Here is a 17,860-nt window from a genome sequence, read left to right as displayed (position 1 = left end):
AAAGAATTTCAGGTGTTTATATATGTTTAAGTATTTGGCAGACGCTTTTATCCAAAGCGACTTACATAAAAAAATACATATAAACAATCACTGCAAACATTATCATTTAAGGGAAGAATGTAATAGAAAATATCAATACAAAGTGTCAAGACAGAATAAACTCTCTGCCACTGAAGCAACAGAGATACAGTCTATAGGTCCCTAAGATATATAGATATCTAATGTATTCATACATTGTTTATGTAGGATACACGCATGTATATATAACCTAATCATATTGTTTCTTCAACTTAAAAATAGTTTACCGTTTTTTTCCCCCTTCTCTGGGATTATATTCCCAGTTTTGATCTCGGACGTCTGGTCACTTATAGCGTATAAGAATATTATATTACTGTTAAGCAAACTATAAATAATAAAATACGCCAAAACATGTGTCTGTTATCATAGCTACACGTATGACAAAAAAAGCGTGTGAAAATCAGTGGTATTCAGTGAGGTAAAATGAATTAAATGCGCTGACAGTTCATTGCTCCTGCCAAATGAATTGCACTGAGTGGAGCGGATCACCACTCCAAGATGGCGGCCACGCGTCTCGTCTGCGCCAGTAGGCAGTAGCGCTCCATGCTGCGTCTACTTATAAGATGTCTATGGTTATAACGTTAGCAGTGAGTTTACAGCCTCGCTGATTTAACTACACAGAAAATAAAAGTCACGTTACTTAGCCAATAAACGTTATCTTACATTCAAAACTTACCCTTCTTTGTGCAACTTCAAATGTCGAACGAAGTTGGAAGTTGTTGCGTCTCCGTCTGTAATATTCGAACTGCGTGATTTGCATATGGCAATTCGTTTTTTGTTGACCAAGTCGTAGTTTTTATACCCGAACGAAACCAATTTTGGCATAATTGTTTCTGAGTAGTCTTGGGTTCAATCCCGGGCTCGGGATCTTTCTGTGTGGAGTTTGCATGTTCTCCCCGTGACTGCGTGGGTTCCCTCCGGGTACTCCGGCTTCCTCCCACTTCCAAAGACATGCACCTGGGGATAAGTTGATTGGCAACACTAAATTGGCCCTAGTGTGTGAATGTGAGTATGAATGTTGTCTGTCTATCTGTGTTGGCCCTGCGATGAGGTGGCGACTTGTCCAGGGTGTACCCCGCCTTCCGCCTGATTGTAGCTGAGATAGGCTCCAGCGCCCCCCGCGACCCCAAAGGGAATAAGCGGTAGAAAATGGATGGATGGATGGATGTTTCTCACTGGCACGTTGTTGGACAACTCTTGTTCATTGGTTCTTCTGCAATGTGATTGGATGAATGCTGTGTGATGAAAACAACGTAGATCTAATTTGATTGGCTGTTGTACTGACAGCACACCAGCTGACAGGAACAACACGCTGATAAGACACAGACGAAGAAAATTTAAAATACGGAGCGCTCCCAAATAACTTTTTAAGCTTTGGATTTGGGGGAAAGTGGCAAGTCATGTAAAAAGTAAAAGTAAAAAGTACATCATAGAGACATGTTTATTTTGGATCTGAACAGCTGTTTACCCACATCAAAGCGTCTGGGTCAAAATGACCCGCAACATCATGCTGGCTGTCCGGGGTCGGGACCCTGGGTGGACCGCTCGCCTGTATATTGGTTGGGAACATCTCTGCGCTGCTGACCCGTCTCCGCTCGGGATGGTTTCCTGCTGACCCCACTGTGGACTGGACTCTTACTGTTATGCTGGATGCACTATGGACTGGACTCTCACAATATTATGTTAGACCCACTCGACATCCATTGCATTCGGTCTCCCTAGAGGGGGGGGGGTTACCCACATATGCGGTCCTCTCCAAGGTTTCTCATAGTCATTCACATCGACGTCCCACTGGGGTGAGTTTTTCCTTGCCCTTATGTGGGCTATACCGAGGATGTCGTTGTGGCTTGTGCAGCCCTTTGAGACACTTGTGATTTAGGGCTATATAAATAAACATTGATTGATTGATTGATTGATGTCAAGTCAAAAGGCTCAAGTCCAAGTGAAGTCACAAGTCATTGATGTTAAAGTCTAAGTCGAGTTGCAAGTCTCTTCACATTTTGTCAAGTCGAGTCTAAAGTCATCGAATTCATGACTCGAGTCTGACTCGAGTCCAAGTCATGTGACTCGAGTCCACACCTCTGCTTAATACACTAGAGTAAAAAGGAAACGTAGCACAGGGCATAAAACAATAAACAGAAAATCAATCCAAAGGGAGGAAAAAAGACAAAGTGTTTGTGTCAGTGAGGGACAGGAGGAGGACAAAGTCAAGTGTTTGTGTCAGTGAAGGACAGGAGGACAACGTGTTTGTGTCAGTGAGGGACAGGAGGAGGACAAAGTAAAGTGTTTGTGTCAGTGAAGGACAGGAGGACAAAGTGTTTGTGTCAGTGAGGGACAGGAGGAGGACAAAGTAAAGTGTTTGTCAGTGAGGGACAGGAGGAGGACAAAGTAAAGTGTTTGTCAGTGAGGGACAGGAGGACAGGAGGACAAAGTGCTGGCCATCATGGACAATCCAGTCCAGCAGACAATTGAGGGACAGTGGAGTTCATACCCAAACAGGCTCCTTCAGCTTGGTTCCCACAGTGTTGGATTGAAGAACTCTTTCATTCCGCACTCCATCCAGCTGTATAAAACACTGACCATACAGCAATAGATGATATCTGTCTATTACTTGACACCTGACATGTTAGCTACCTCTCTTTCTTTATAATGTCTATTTTCTGCTGGATCTACTCTCTATTTCATGCTGCAGCTGTTACATATTTTGTAATATTGTACATGCTCATTGTTGTATATTGTTATATATCAGTATATATCATGTACTATATATATAATATGTAGATATTACATATATGTTATATTTTTACATCTGTTTTGGAATTCCTGCAAAGGACTGGACTATTTCCAATGATCTGAGGTGACGGAGCAATTCAAATAAAAACCAGTAGAGGGCAGCAATGCGCCTAAAATGCGTCCAGTCTGCCGGAAATGAAGAAGAAGAAGAAGAAGAAGAAGAAGAAGAAGAAGAAGAAGAAGCAGATAAAGAAGAAGATAAAGAAGAAGAAGAACCTGTTCAAAGTGGTAAATCTTTACTGACATTTTGAACATAACTTGCACTATAACCAACCTTTTACTGCAAAGGTGAGCGCAGTCCAAGCGAGTTTGCTAACAAAGCGTCATTTCCGTAATAGGAGGGGGGGTTTTGCTAACTATTATTAGCATGGCTGCTAACGTAACATTGTACAAGTCATGTGTGTATGTATATATATATATGTCAGGTCTTTGTATGTGTATACGTCAAGTATTTGTATGTGTATATGTCAGGTCTTTGTATGTGTATACGTCAAGTATTTGTATGTGTATATGTCAGGTCTTTGTATGTGTATACGTCAAGTATTTGTATGTGTATATGTCAAGTATTTGTATGTGTATATACGTCAAGTTTTTGTATGTGTATATGTCAGGTATGTGTATACGTCAAGTATTTGTATGTGTATATGTCAGGTATTTGTATGTGTATATGTCAAGTATTTGTATGTGTATATGTCAGGTATTTGTATGTGTATATGTCAAGTATTTGTATGTGTATATGTCAGGTATTTGTATGTGTATATTTCAGGTATTTGTATGTGTATATTTCAAGTATTTGTATGTGTATATGTCAGGTATTTGTATGTGTATATGTCAAGTATTTGTATGTGTATATGTCAAGTATTTGTATGTGTATACGTCAAGTATTTGTATGTGTATATGTCAGGTATTTGTATGTGTATATGTCAGGTATTTGTATGTGTATACGTCAAGTATTTGTATGTGTATATGTCAAGTATGTGTATATGTCAAGTATTTGTATGAGTATATGTCAAGTATTTGTATGTGTATATGTCAAGTATGTGTATATGTTAAGTATTTGTATGTGTATATGTCAAGTATTTGTATGAGTATATGTCAAGTATTTGTATGTGTATATGTCAAGTATGTGTATATGTCAAGTATTTGTATGTGTATATGTCAAGTATTTGTATGTGTATATGTCAAGTATTTGTATGTGTATATGTCAAGTATTTGTATGTCTATATGTCAAGTATGTGTGTATGACAAGTATTTGTATGTGTATACGTCAAGTATTTGTATGTGTATACGTCAAGTATTTGTATGTGTGTATGTCAAGTATTTGTATGTGTGTATGTCAAGTATTTGTATGTGTATATCTCAAGTATTTGTATGTGTATATGTCAAGTATTTGTATGTATATGTCAAGTATTTGTATGTGTATATGGCAAGTAATTGTATGTGTATATGTCAAGTATGTGTATATGTCAAGTATTTGCATGTGTATATGTCAAGTATCTGAATGTGTATATGTCAAGTATTTGTATGTGTATATGGCAAGTATTTGTATGTGTATATGTCAAGTATTTGTATGTGTATATGTCAAGTATGTGTATATGTCAAGTATTTGTATGTGTATGTGTATATGTCAAGTATGTGTGTATGTCAAGTATTTGTATGTGTGTATGTCAAGTATTTGTATGTGTGTATGTCAAGTATTTGTATGTGTATATGTCAAGTATTTGTATGAGTATATGTCAAGTATTTGTATGTGTATATGTCAAGTATTTGTATGTGTATACATCAAGTATTTGTATGTGTATACATCAAGTATTTGTATGTGTATACGTCAAGTATTTGTATGTGTATATGTCAAGTATTTGTATGTCAAGTATGTGTATATGTCAAGTATTTGTATGTGTATATATCAAGTATGTGTATTTGTATGTGTATATGTCAAGTATTTCTATGTGTATATGTCAAGTATGTGTATGTGGAAATGTCAAGTATTTGTATGTGTATATGTCAAGTATGTGTATGTGGAAATGTCAAGTATTTGTATGTGTATATGTCAAGTGTTTGTAACTCCAAACTGTGAGCCATTACCCTCTAACTAACTTTGATGAATGGTTTTAATCACTAACAAACTACCTTGAGAATGACTGAGAATGTGTTGTCTTTAAATGACATGTTCAACATTTACTGTGTTTAAATCCCTACATTTGTGTAGACGATTCCCCAAAACGCCAAAGCATTGTCTATGTCGAGGAGCTTGATCTTTATTATGATTATATTAGACATTTGGTGAGTTAAAGGTTTTTTTAAAAATTGGGCTTGAAAGTGTGACGTGGGATCGCATTGCATTGTGGGTATTGCTGGACTTTATTTACCGGTACATGGCTGACTTAATTTTTTATTTTTTTTTCCTTTAACAAGTTCAAAACATGACGTGCATCCCTAACTGCTGCGATACGTCCAGTATTTTGGAAAAAAGCATGTTTGTTTACGTTTAGCTTAGGTAAGCACAAATATGAATATTATTTTGGCACAGTCATCAAAGTATTTAAAAGTAGTAATGGCTTGGTTTTTTTTTCAGGAAAATGAGACTGGGCACCCTCACAAGACATTGATACTAGGGATGTCCGATAATGGCTTTTTGCCGATATTCCGATATTGTCCAACTCTTAATTACCGATACCGATATATACAGTCGTGGAATTAACACATTACGCCTAATTTGGACAACCAGGTATGGTGAAGATAAGGTCCGTTTTAAAAAATTAATAAAATAAGATACATAAATTAAAAACATTTTCTTGAATAAAAAAGAAAGTAAAACAATATAAAAACAGTTACATAGAAACTAGTAATGAATGAAAATGAGTAAAATTAACTGTTAAAGGTTAGTACTATTAGTGGACAAGCAGCACGCACAATCATGTGTGCTTACGGACTGTATCCCTTGCAGACTGTATTGATATATATTGATATATAATGTAGGAACCACAATATTAATAACAGAAAGAAACAACCCTTTTGTGTGAATGAGTGGGGGAGGGAGTTTTTTTGGGTTGGTGCACTAATTGCAAGTGTATCTTGTGTTTTTTATGTTGATTTAATAAAAAACAAAAAAACAAAAAACGATACCGATAATAAAAAAACGATACCGATAATTTCCGATATTACATTTTAAAGCATTTATCGGACATCTCTAATTGATACGTTTATTATACACACATGCCCTTTAAAGGCCTACTGAAATGCGATTTTCTTATTTAAACGGGGATAGCAGGTCCATTCTATGTGTCATACTTGCTCATTTTGCGATATTGCCATATTTTTGCTGAAAGGATTTAGTAGAGAACATCGACGATAAAGTTCGCAACTTTTGGTCGCTGATAAAAAAGCCTTGCCTGTACCGGAAGTAGCAGACGAGTAGCGTGACGTCACAGGTTGTGGAGCTCCTCACATCCGCACATTGTTTACAATCATGGCCACCAGCAGCGAGAGCGATTCGGACCGAGAAAGCGGCGATTTCCCCATTAATTTGAGCAAGGTTGAAAGATTCGTGGATGAGGAAAGTGAGAGTAAAGGACTAGAGGGCAGTGGGAGCGATTCAGATAGGGAGGCGGGTGGGACCTGATATTCAGCTGGGAATGACTAAAACAGTAAATAAACACAAGACATATATATACTCTATTAGCCACAACACAACCAGGCTTATATTTAATATGCCACAAATTAATCCCGCATAACAAACACCTCCCCCCTCCCGTCCATATAACCCGCCAATACAACTCAAACACCTGCACAACACACTCAATCCCACAGCCCAAAGTACCGTTCACCTCCCCAAAGTTCATACAGCACATATATTTCCCCAAAGTTACGTACGTGAGACTTTTTGAGACTTTTATTAGTAGGTTGCACAGTGAAGTGCATATTCCGTACAATTGACCACTAAATGGTAACACCCAAGTTTTTCAACTTGTTTTAGTCGGGGTCCACTAGTCATGATACATATATATACTATCATATAATAATAATACAGTCATCACACAAGATAATCATCAGGGTGTATACATTGAATTATTTACGTGACATGCACATAGCGGCACGCACGTACGGGCAAGCGATCAAATGTTTGGAAGCGTACTCACGGTACCGTGTCTGCGTATCCAACTCAAAGTCCTCCTGGTAAGAGTCTCTGTTGTCCCAGTTCTCCACAGGCCAATGGTAAAGCTTGACTGTCATCTTTCGGGAATGTAAACAATGAAACACCGGCCGTGTTTGTGTTGCTAAAGTCGGCCGCAATACACCGCTTCCCACCTACAGCTTTCTTCTTTGCTGTCTCCATTGTTCATTGAACAAATTGCAAAAGACTCACCAACACAGATGTCCAGAATACTGTGGAATTTTGCGATGAAAACAGACGACTTAATAGCTGGCCGCCATGCTGTCTCAAAATGTCCTCTACAATCCGCGACGTCACGCGCTGACATCATCATACCGAGACGTTTTCAGCAGGATATGTCGCGTGAAATTTAAAATTGCACTTTAGTAAACTAACCCGGCCGTATTGGCATGTGTTGCAATGTTAAGATTTCATCATTGATATATAAACTATCAGACTGCGTGGTCGGTAGTAGTGGGTTTCAGTAGGCCTTTAAAACTGACTTTGGAACAACGTTGCAAAATGGTTGTATTCGTAAATTGAGGCAAGGTTGATGTCTAATGTTGGATCCATGTTGTTGGTTAGGAAATTACCAAATTTCAATGGTCACCGCCTGACATTAAATAAACGTTGTCCAAAAGTGTAGTAGAATGGTAAGGAGATGATCACAATGAGTTGCTCAACATCAGGACCTAATTCAACAAGTTCTCAATGTTTTGTGCCGCAGATTATGCGCAATTTGAATGGCGAACAACAAGCCTGAACAGACTTTGCGTTCTGGTATAAAAACTGACTGCACTGACGAAATACAGACTGGTTTTGTCAGGCTTGTCCCTGACAGTTTGACTGTGTTTTAGTTTTTCCTCTGCGTTTGTCTTAGTTTTCTGTCAGCGCTTTTATTTTGTCTTCATTTCCTGATTGTCTCCCTGAGTGCTGCTTCCCCTCAGCTGTGGCTGATTGGCACCTGGCCACACCTGGTGTCAATCAGCCAGCTGCTATTTAAACCTGCCTTCCCCTCCAGTCAGTGCTGGATTATTGTAGTGTCTACCTGTCATTGTCGATGTCACTACCACCTGTCATAATACTTGTCGTTGTAGCTCTGTCTACTTTTGTTCACTCTGCTCATGTCATAGTTCCTTCGTGTCACAGTAAGTGTTTTTGTTTCTTGTCGACAGTTAGCCTTTGTGTTATTTTAGTTCATAGCCAAGTTTGTTCTCCGCCTTGTGCGCGCCTTTTGTTTGTACCCTTTTGTTGTTTTTTTTTGCTGTAGTGTTAAATTAAATCATGTCTTCCCGCACAATGCCTTCCGCCTTCTCTGCATCTTGGGGTTCGTCACCAACATACTCTGACATAATAATCCAGCACTGACTAGAGGGGAAGGCAGGTTTAAATAGCAGCTGGCTGATTGACACCAGGTGTGGCCAGGTGCCAATCAGCCACAGCTGAGGGGAAGCAGCACTCAGGGAGACAATCAGGAAATGAAGACAAAATAAAAGCGCTGACAGAAAACTAAGACAAACGCAGAGGAAAAACTAAAACACAGTCAAACTGTCAGGGACAAGCCTGACAGGTTTGGCTTGGACAATGGCGGCAGCTCACTCAAATCTGAAATAGGGTACTGTTTGTCTCATTGCTGTCCCTTGAATTTTTTCATTTTGTACAATCTAATTCAGTGGATCTTAACCTTGTTGGAGGTACCAAACCCCAGCAGTTTCATATGCGCATTCACCGAACCCTTCTTTAGTGTAAAATAAAATGTTTTATTTTTTTCAAATTCAAGACAAAGTTATATGTTTTTGGTAACACTTTAGTATGGGGAACATATTCTAAGTAACAAAGACTTAATTTACAGTTTTATGGACACTAGGGGAACATATTCTAAGTAACAAAGACTTGATTTAGAGTTATTTGGACACCAGGGGAACATATTCTAAGTAACAAAGACTTAATTTAGAGTTATTGGGTTAGGGCAGGGGTAGGGAACCTATGGCTCTCGAGCCAAATGTGGCTCTTTTGATGGCTGCATCTGGCTCTCAGATATATTTTAGCTGAAATTGCTTAACACGATAAGTAATGAATAATTTTGCGAGGAATCACAGTGTTAAAAATAACGTTCAAAATATAAAACATTCTCATGCATTTTAATCCATCCATCCGTGTTCTACCGCTTCTGTTCAAGAAGTTGCATTAATGGTAAGAAGTATTTTATTTATTATTAGTAAGCTTCTGAATAACAATGTTATTAAAAAATAAGACTTATTATACTGTAAAATGTTGGTCTTACTTAAAAATACACTCATTTAGTTGTATTCGGGGTTAAAAAATATAATATGGCTCTCACGGAAATACATTTTCAAATATTTGGCTTTCATAGCTCTCTCAGCCAAAAAGGTTATTTATTTATTAGCCTTTATTTAACCAGGTAAAATCCCATTGAGATCAAAGATCTCTTTTCCAAGGGAGACCTGGCCAAGAGAGCAGCAGCAAGATTACATTAAAAACAGTAAACAAATACATAAAACATCACATTTACAACATTAAAACTTGCTCACATGACACATGTGCATACAGACAAGGTAGACTGTAATCCTTTCACAGAAGCTTTAAACTCATTCAATGTAACTAGGGTTTGAAGTTTAATGTTCGATTGTAGGTTATTCCAAGCCTTCGGTGCTGAAAACCTCAATTCGTTCCCGACCCCTGGGTTAGGGTTAGGGCCAGGGTTAGAGGGTTAGGGTTATAATAAGGCCGTGCCGAATAAGCATTAATAGGTACTTAATAATGACTCGTTAAGAGCCAACATGTTACTAATTTGCATGTTAATAAGCAACTAATTAATGGTAATATGTTCCCCATACTAAAGTGTTACCATGTTTTATTACTGGTTCACAAAATGAACCGTGCATGAACATCACCTTGTTCAAACAACAAAACCAACACAACTCGCAACAAATGACACACCTGCAAATCAGTGTGACTTCTGCTGTTGCCGTATCCGTAATACGCCGATAGGGAGAAGTTTTTATTTACACGATGAGTCGGGTGTGTCTTGACCTCCGCCGAACCCCTGAGCCCGACTCAGGGTTCGATCGAACCCAGGTTAAGAACCACGGATCTAATTGAATCGAGTCTACTCTCTCAGATGGCCACGACTACAGCATGTAAACCAAACCTATGTTCAGCAAAAATGGTTACCCACAACCCACTGTGTGATATCACGTGCCCTTTGGAGCCGTAAAGCAAAGATTTATTTATGTCCTGACAGCACTGAGCTTTCTGAAAAAGTGGCCCCCTCGAACAGGGCTTTTCAACTAAAATATTTTGAGGGCCACATTTGCAGCGAGCCAAATCCTCTCGTCACTATTATCCCTATTTTATATGTTCCTGAGAATCTTCTTTTTTGAAGAACCTACTGTAAAATTGCTAGTCAAAGATGATAGATCACATATATGACAGTGCCCTGATGTTTTTAGGAATCTGCTGAAAAACCAGGCCAAACTTGGCCCCCAGTTGAATAGCCCTGCCCTAACAAACTTACAAACCCCGTTTCCATATGAGTTGGGAAATTGTGTTGGATGTAAATATAAACGGAATACAATGATTTGCAAATCCTTTTCAACCCATATTCAATTGAATGCACTACAAAGACAACATATTTGATGTTCAAACTCATAAACTTTTTTTTTTTTTTTTTGCAAATAGTAATTAACTTAGAATTTCATGGCTGCAACACGTGCCAAAGTAGTTGGGAAAGGGCATGTTCACCACTGTGTTACATGGCCTTTCCTTTTAACAACACTCAGTAAACGTTTGGTAACTTAGGAGACACATTTTTTAAGCTTCTCAGGTGGAATTCTTTCCCATTCTTGCTTGATGTACAGCTTAAGTTGTTCAACAGTCCGGGGGTCTCCGTTGTGGTATTTTAGGCTTCGTAATGCGCCACACATTTTCAATGGGAGACAGGTCTGGACTACAGGCAGGCCAGTCTAGTACCCGCACTCTTTTACTATGAAGCCACGTTGATGTAACACGTGGCTTGGCATTGTCTTGCTGAAATAAGCAGGGGCGTCCATGGTAACGTTGCTTGGATGGCATAATATGTTGCTCCAAAACCTGTATGTACCTTTCAGCATTAATAGAGCCTTCACAGATGTGTAAGTTACCCATATCTTGGGCACAAATACACCCCCATACCATCACAGATGCTGGCTTTTACACTTTGCGCCTATAACAATCCGGATGGTTCTTTTCCTCTTTGGTCCGGAGGACACGACGTCCACAGTTTCCAAAAACAATTTGAAATGTGGACTCGTCAGACCACAGAACACTTTTCCACTTTGTATTAGTCCATCTTAGATGAGCTCAGGCCCAGCGAAGCCGACTGCGTTTCTGGGTGTTGTTGATAAACGGTTTTCGCCTTGCATAGGAAAGTTTTAACTTGCACTTACAGGTGTAGCGACCAACTGTAGTTACTGACAGTGGGTTTCTGAAGTGTTCCTGAGCCCATGTGGTGATATCCTTTACACACTGATGTCGCTTGTTGATGCAGTACAGCCTGAGGGATCGAAGGTCACGGGCTTAGCTGCTTACGTGCAGTGATTTCTCCAGATTCTCTGAACCCTTTGATGACATTACGGTGAAATCCCTAAATTCCTTGCAATTGCTGGTTGAGAAAGGTTTTTCTTAAACTGTTCAACAATTTGCTCACGCATTTGTTGACAAAGTGGTGACCCTCGCCCCATCCTTGTTTGTGAATGACTGAGGAATGGAATCTACTTTTATACCCAATCATGGCACCCACCTGTTCCCAATTTGCCTGTGCACCTGTGGGATGTTCCAAATAAGTGTTTGATGAGCATTCCTCAACTTTATCAGTATTTATTGCCACCTTTCCCAACTTCTTGTCACGTGTTGCTGGCATCAAATTCTAAAGTTAATGATTATTTGCACACAAAAAATGTGTATCAGTTTGAACATCAAATATGTTGTCTTTGTAGCATATTCAATTGAATATGGGTTGAAAATGATTTGCAAATCATTGTATTCCGTTTATATTTACATATAACACAATTTCCCAACTCATATGGAAACGGGGTTTGTAGTTGAATAGTCATTATTGATTGCCAGCTTCAGCCTTGCACTAACTACTTGTTTTGCTGATTATATTATATAATTTAGATTTACAGCCTCAAAGACAAAACATATGATTAAATATTTAACAGCACAAGAGTCACACAGTAACAGTATATGTCTCGTTTTCATTTTTATTCGATGTGTTTCTTTAATTTCAGCACACTCACTCCATTGCAGGCTGATGGAGGAGGCCAGCCCTCACCTGCAGGGGGCAGCAGCAGCTTCTTTCCCCTCTGTGAAGCCCATTTGGGCCTTGCTGGAAGACGCAGGCCAGATGAAGACGGAAGGGAACGCTTTCTATAGGGAAAAGAACATCCGTGGGGCTGTAGGCCGTTATCATCGCGCTCTGTTGGTTCTTCGAAGCCTCGACTCTGAGGTGACATCAGCACTGAAAGGATTTGGACCCAAGATGCCAGCTCTCACGGCGGAGCAAGAGACATTGCTAAGAAGCACACAAGTGGACTGCTACAACAACTTAGCTGGTATATTCCATTTAAATTGGAGGAGAGCAAGCGCAACAGTTAACAAGACTATAGCTAGTAAATGTGAACGCCCTAAAATGTATACTGTGTATGGACAGGCACTGTTTGTCTTTTTCAGCCTGTTTGCTGCAGAGGGAAACTGTCGACTACGCCCGCGTCCAGGAGTACAGCCTGCGGGTGTTAGAGAGGCGACCAGGTGATGCAAAAGCGCTGTACAGGGCCGGCGTGGCCACTCTGGAGCTGGGAGACGCACAAAGAGCCAAACAATACCTGACACAGGCCTGCAAGATGCAGCCTAATGGTAAATAGCAGTATTCCTACAACTACAAAAAGTAATGCTCATTTTTGATAGGGTTTTCCATACAGTTTATAAATGGACATACGCATGGACCTGTGTGTGTGAGATGTCTTTGAAAAGGAACATTTTATGGGGAGAAAAACCCTGCAAAATTTCTGAGAGGCATTAGAGTCGCTGTAAGCACATCCAGTATATACTGTAGCGTCCAGAAGAAGTGCACACCAAGTCTGACGCTCTTTTTAAACTTTTATTGAGCAACCTATCATAACTAGTGACGTGCGGTGAGGTTGATGGCTGGTGAGGCACTGACTTCATCACAGTCAGATTTACAAACATATGAACCCTAAAGAGTATCTTATTCACCATTTGATTGGCAGCAGTTACCGGGTTATGTTTAAAAGCTCATACCAGCATTCTTCCCTGCTTGGCACTCAGCATCAAGGGTTGGAATTGGGGGTCAAATCACCAAAAATGATTCCCGGGCGCGGCGCGGCTGCTGCCCACTGCTCCCCTCACCTCCCAGGGGGTGATCAAGGGGATGGGTCAAATGCAGAGGACACATTTCACCACACCTAGTGTGTGTGTGACAATCATTGGTACTTTAACTTAACTTTAACTTTACACATACAAACTGTAGCACACAAAAAAGCACATTTAATAAAAAAACGTTATTATGGTCTTACCTTTACTTATAAATGAAGTCCATGCGCCGCTGTTGTGCTGGATTAATGAACGCCCTGACGTGAGTGTTATGTCAACTAAAGCCCTCACTTCAACTTTCCACGTGCAACATTGAATCTATTTTAAAAAAGTGTAACCGAGGGTTTATAAATGTCGCCTATACTGTATAAAACTACAAAATAACAAACACGGAGGCTCCAGTTTACACGAGGACCACTTTATTTACCTTCTTTCAAAAACCTCCGCTCCACTCCGTGTCATCACTTCCGCTCTTAGCGCCTTCAAAATAAGAGCTCAAGGCATATACTGTATAACAGCGCATAACAGGAACTTAACACCACAAAGAGGAAAGCCCATAAAAATAGGTTACAAAAGTTATTTAATAAGAAGCCAAAAAGTGCAAAAACAATAATGTTCGTGTTGGAGGAGTTGTGAATTAGGTACACCTGCAGTCTGCAGGTGTACCTAATGTTGTGGCCCTGCAGTCATTCACAACTCCTCCAACACGAACATTATTGTTTTTGCACTTTTTGGCTTCTTATGAAATAACTTTTTTAAATAGATTCAATCTTGCACGTGGAAAGTTTAAGTGTGGGCTTTAGTTGATATAACAATTCTACGGTGGGGGTGCAGGAGGCGGGATTACTGGAGCTTCAGCCAGTGCGTCTTTTGCAGCCGTTTTATGATCGCTCAGCACAAGAAATACGTTACACACATACAGTTGTTGACAAAATACACTGTACATTATATACCTCAGCTAACTAAACTATGGAAATGTATAATATAGTTCATATAGCAATACAGTCTCACTGCACAGCAGGCCAGCAGTTAGCCAAGTCCGGATCCATGTTGAGGCACTGAGTGACGTGCCTCAACTGGCTGCTGTTCACCGCACCGTCTCTTCTCAGTATTTGAACGGCAAATGTGAAAATTCAGCGATTTTAAATAAAAATAATCTAAACCTGGTGAAGTTAAATGGAAAATAACTTTATAGTATAATCACTGGATACATTTAACAATTACATTTTTTTTTCTTTTTACATTTTTTTTCTTTCCATGATGGTGCCTCTAGTGACTGCACGTCACTGATAATAACACAGCTCAACTTATCTCGTTCCTTCCACACGCACGTCTATCCTCACTCCTCATTTCCGCAACAACAACACTTCCTCCTTCTTCGCCAATCACCTTACAGGCGTGCTACGTTCACAACAATGGGAATTCAAAATCTCACTCACTCAAGAACACAACATCAACTTCAGCAGGTCCTTACAATACATTTTGTTCATTTGTTAGCATTTCCAAAACCTATACAAGGCTGGGTCCACAAATAAGCTATATTGAATTGTGGCCAAGTTACACTTGGTTGAAATTGAATGTGGCAGTTCAATTTGTAATGCCTTTTATTGTGTGTTTTGTTTTTAAACTTTGCTAGATTGATGGCTTTGCTCCACTGAGGGCTACTTCAGTATTTTTGTGTATTTACTCTTCAGAGCTCCCCCTACTGCTGTGATGTGTAAATGACATGTGGTCAGTGACAGCTGAATACAAATGGGACAATCAAAGGGGTAGAAAATGGATAGATGGATGTCAATCCCCAGCATGCCCACAACACTCGTAACTTAGATCTGATATCAGGTAAACATCGTCTACTGGCTTGTACCGCTCGAAGTGTTGTATGCAGGGGACCAAAGATTTGGAACCGGCTTAATGAGAGCCTCAAGATGCTGTATCCATTCTCCAACTTCAAAAAGAAACTGAAAACTTACCTATTAACCACCTATCTCTAATGCCTCATGTGGGGTAGACTGTTGGGTTTTGCATGGTTGAATGAATGTATGCATGTATGTGTATGTTTGCTTTAGTACTATTATCTTGTGTTAATCATATAGCGTTGTTTTTTTTTTGTGCTTGCCACCATTTTTCATCATTCCATGTATATACTGTCCTCTGGACCCCCTGTCAAAAGCTTCTTCTAGCTTATTTGGGTTACCCTTTCGCTTACCAACATCTTTAAATGATATTCACTACTATTGTAATTGTTCTATGGTTTTGTGAATAAACTTAAAACATGCAAAGTTGTAAAATTAAACAATAACTTTCCCAACAACATGAGCTTACACCCAGGTTGCCATGGTAATAGAGATTGCATTAACACTGAATGATTGCGATGCTCTCATTTTAGTGAAGTACTACATATTTCCTACATTTGTGGGGCTCACACTTAAAGGGGAACATTATCACAATTTCAGAATGGTTAAAACCATTAAAAATCAGTTCCCAGTGGCTTATTATATTTTTCGAAGTTTTTTTCAAAATTTTACCCATCACGCAATATCCCTAAAAAAAGCTTCAAAGTGCCTGATTTTAACCACTCGTCCATTTTCCTGTGACGTCACATAGTGAAGCCAACACGAACAAACATGGCGGAAAGAACAGCAAGCTATAGCGACATTAGCTCGGAGTCAGACTCGGATTTCAGCGGCTTAAGCGATTCAACAGATTACGAATGTATTGAAACGGATGGTTGTAGTGTGGAGGCAGGTAGCGAAAACGAAATTGAAGAAGAAACTGAAGCTATTGAGCCATATCGGTTTGAACCGTATGCAAGCGAAACCGACGAAAACGACACGACAGCCAGCGACACGGGAGAAAGCGAGGACGAATTCGGCGATCGCCTTCTAACCAACGATTGGTATGTGTTTGTTTGGCATTAAAGGAAACTAACAACTATGAACTAGGTTTACAGCATATGAAATACATTTGGCAACAACATGCACTTTGAGAGTGCAGACAACCCAATTTTCATCAATTAATATATTCTGTAGACATACCCTCATGTCAGCAGGCCAGGGAAGCTAGGGTCGATATTCTTCTCTTGATCATCTTCGGGACGGTGTGAGCCAAGACATCCAGGGGGGTTTAGCTCGCTCGTCTGCGGGAACAAACTGCCGCCATTGCTTGCTGTGCTACCGAGGTCCTTTGTCCCTGAATGACTCACACACTCCGGCAGATTCAATGGGGGTCTGGCGGCAGATTTCTTTGACTTTATCGTTGGAAATGCATCTGCTTTGAGTGTCGCAGTATATCCACACATTCTTGCCATCTCTGTCGTAGCATAGCTTTCGTCGGTAAAGTGTTCGGAACAAACGTCCAATTTCTTGCCACTTTTGCATCTTTGGGCCACTGGTGCAACTTGAATCCGTCCCTGTTTGTGTTGTTACACCCTCCGACAACACACCGACGAGGCATGATGTCTCCAAGGTACGGAAAACAGTCGAAAAAACGGAAAATAACAGAGCTGATTTGACTCGGTGTTTGAGAAAATGGCGGATTGCTTCCCGTTGTGACGTCATCGCTCCGAGAGCGAATATTAGAAAGGCGTTTAATTCGCCAAAATTCACCCATTTCGAGTTCGGAAATCGGTTAAAAAAATGTATGGTCTTTTTTTCTGCAACATCAAGGTATATATTGACGCTTACATAGGTCTGGTGATAATGTTCCCCTTTAAGTGAAATTGGAATGACAGCCACTCTTGACTGTATTATTGTTTTTGACTTCATTTTCTGTTGCAGACACCAACATCCGGCGATACCTGCAAAGGGTGGAGGAGGATCTGAGTCGTGAGTTACTTAAGGAGAAGGCTATGTACAGAGGCATGTTTGCTTCCAGCACAAAGAGCAGCTCTGGAGTCCCCACAGATGCAGGAGGGGACTTTGTTCAAGTTCAACAGAGCAACACTGTAATGAAAACCTGAACGCACTGATGTCATCGTGTCAGAGGTGAGAGGCACAGTAGTAATGGTATGTTTAAACTGAGGGGGAAAAGTCAAGTTTTTGAAGTGAAGACCAAAACTGGTGTTCCCTAGCAACAGAGAACTTGGGTTTAGCTACGAAGATCAGTCCACAGAGCTGCCTTGGAAACCTGAAAAAGAAGACTTCATGCACCACACTGTTGAATTTGTGCTTTCTTAACCAAACTACTTTTTAAACCAATAAATTCTACTCAAGCCACCGCTGCTGTCAAACAAATGTCAATGTAGGTTGTGTGTGTATTTGACACCAGGTTTGCTTTGTTCCAGCGTTTATTTCATTAATCATTTGAGTCATTTAAGCGGCAATTAAGTCACTTAACATTTTCAAAATCCTGAGCAAATGCAAGATAAGTTTGGTTTTGGTCAACATTTGGCCGGTATGATTGTACTTGAGAGTCATGATTTCCAATAATAAAAGAAGAATACAA

The 17,860-nt window shown here is 39.9% G+C and overlaps 1 protein-coding gene across 5 annotated transcripts; it reads left to right on the top strand.

Moving 5' to 3' along the window:
- The first annotated feature begins 3,001 nt into the window (after positions 1-3,001).
- ttc9c (tetratricopeptide repeat domain 9C) lies at positions 3,002-17,728 on the top strand. Of its 5 annotated transcripts, XM_061930698.1 has the most exons (5): positions 3,002-3,099; positions 12,316-12,639; positions 12,758-12,940; positions 17,194-17,400; positions 17,487-17,702. In XM_061930698.1, the coding sequence occupies exons 2-4, from the start codon at positions 12,339-12,341 to the stop codon at positions 17,373-17,375; spliced, it is 666 nt and encodes a 221-aa protein (XP_061786682.1). In that variant the 5' UTR covers positions 3,002-3,099; positions 12,316-12,338; the 3' UTR covers positions 17,376-17,400; positions 17,487-17,702. The 5 variants fall into 5 exon arrangements, with proteins under 5 accessions (XP_061786682.1, XP_061786680.1, XP_061786678.1 ...); XM_061930696.2 differs by having other exon boundaries at positions 12,335-12,639; positions 17,194-17,728; XM_061930694.1 differs by having other exon boundaries at positions 17,194-17,702.
- The last annotated feature ends 132 nt before the right edge of the window (positions 17,729-17,860 follow it).

The sequence above is a fragment of the Nerophis lumbriciformis genome, linkage group LG36, assembly GCF_033978685.3.
Source record: "Nerophis lumbriciformis linkage group LG36, RoL_Nlum_v2.1, whole genome shotgun sequence".
NCBI lineage: Eukaryota > Metazoa > Chordata > Actinopteri > Syngnathiformes > Syngnathidae > Nerophis > Nerophis lumbriciformis.
The sequence above is the reverse complement of the archived record's forward strand: the minus strand, read 5'-3'. Positions and strand labels throughout refer to the sequence as shown.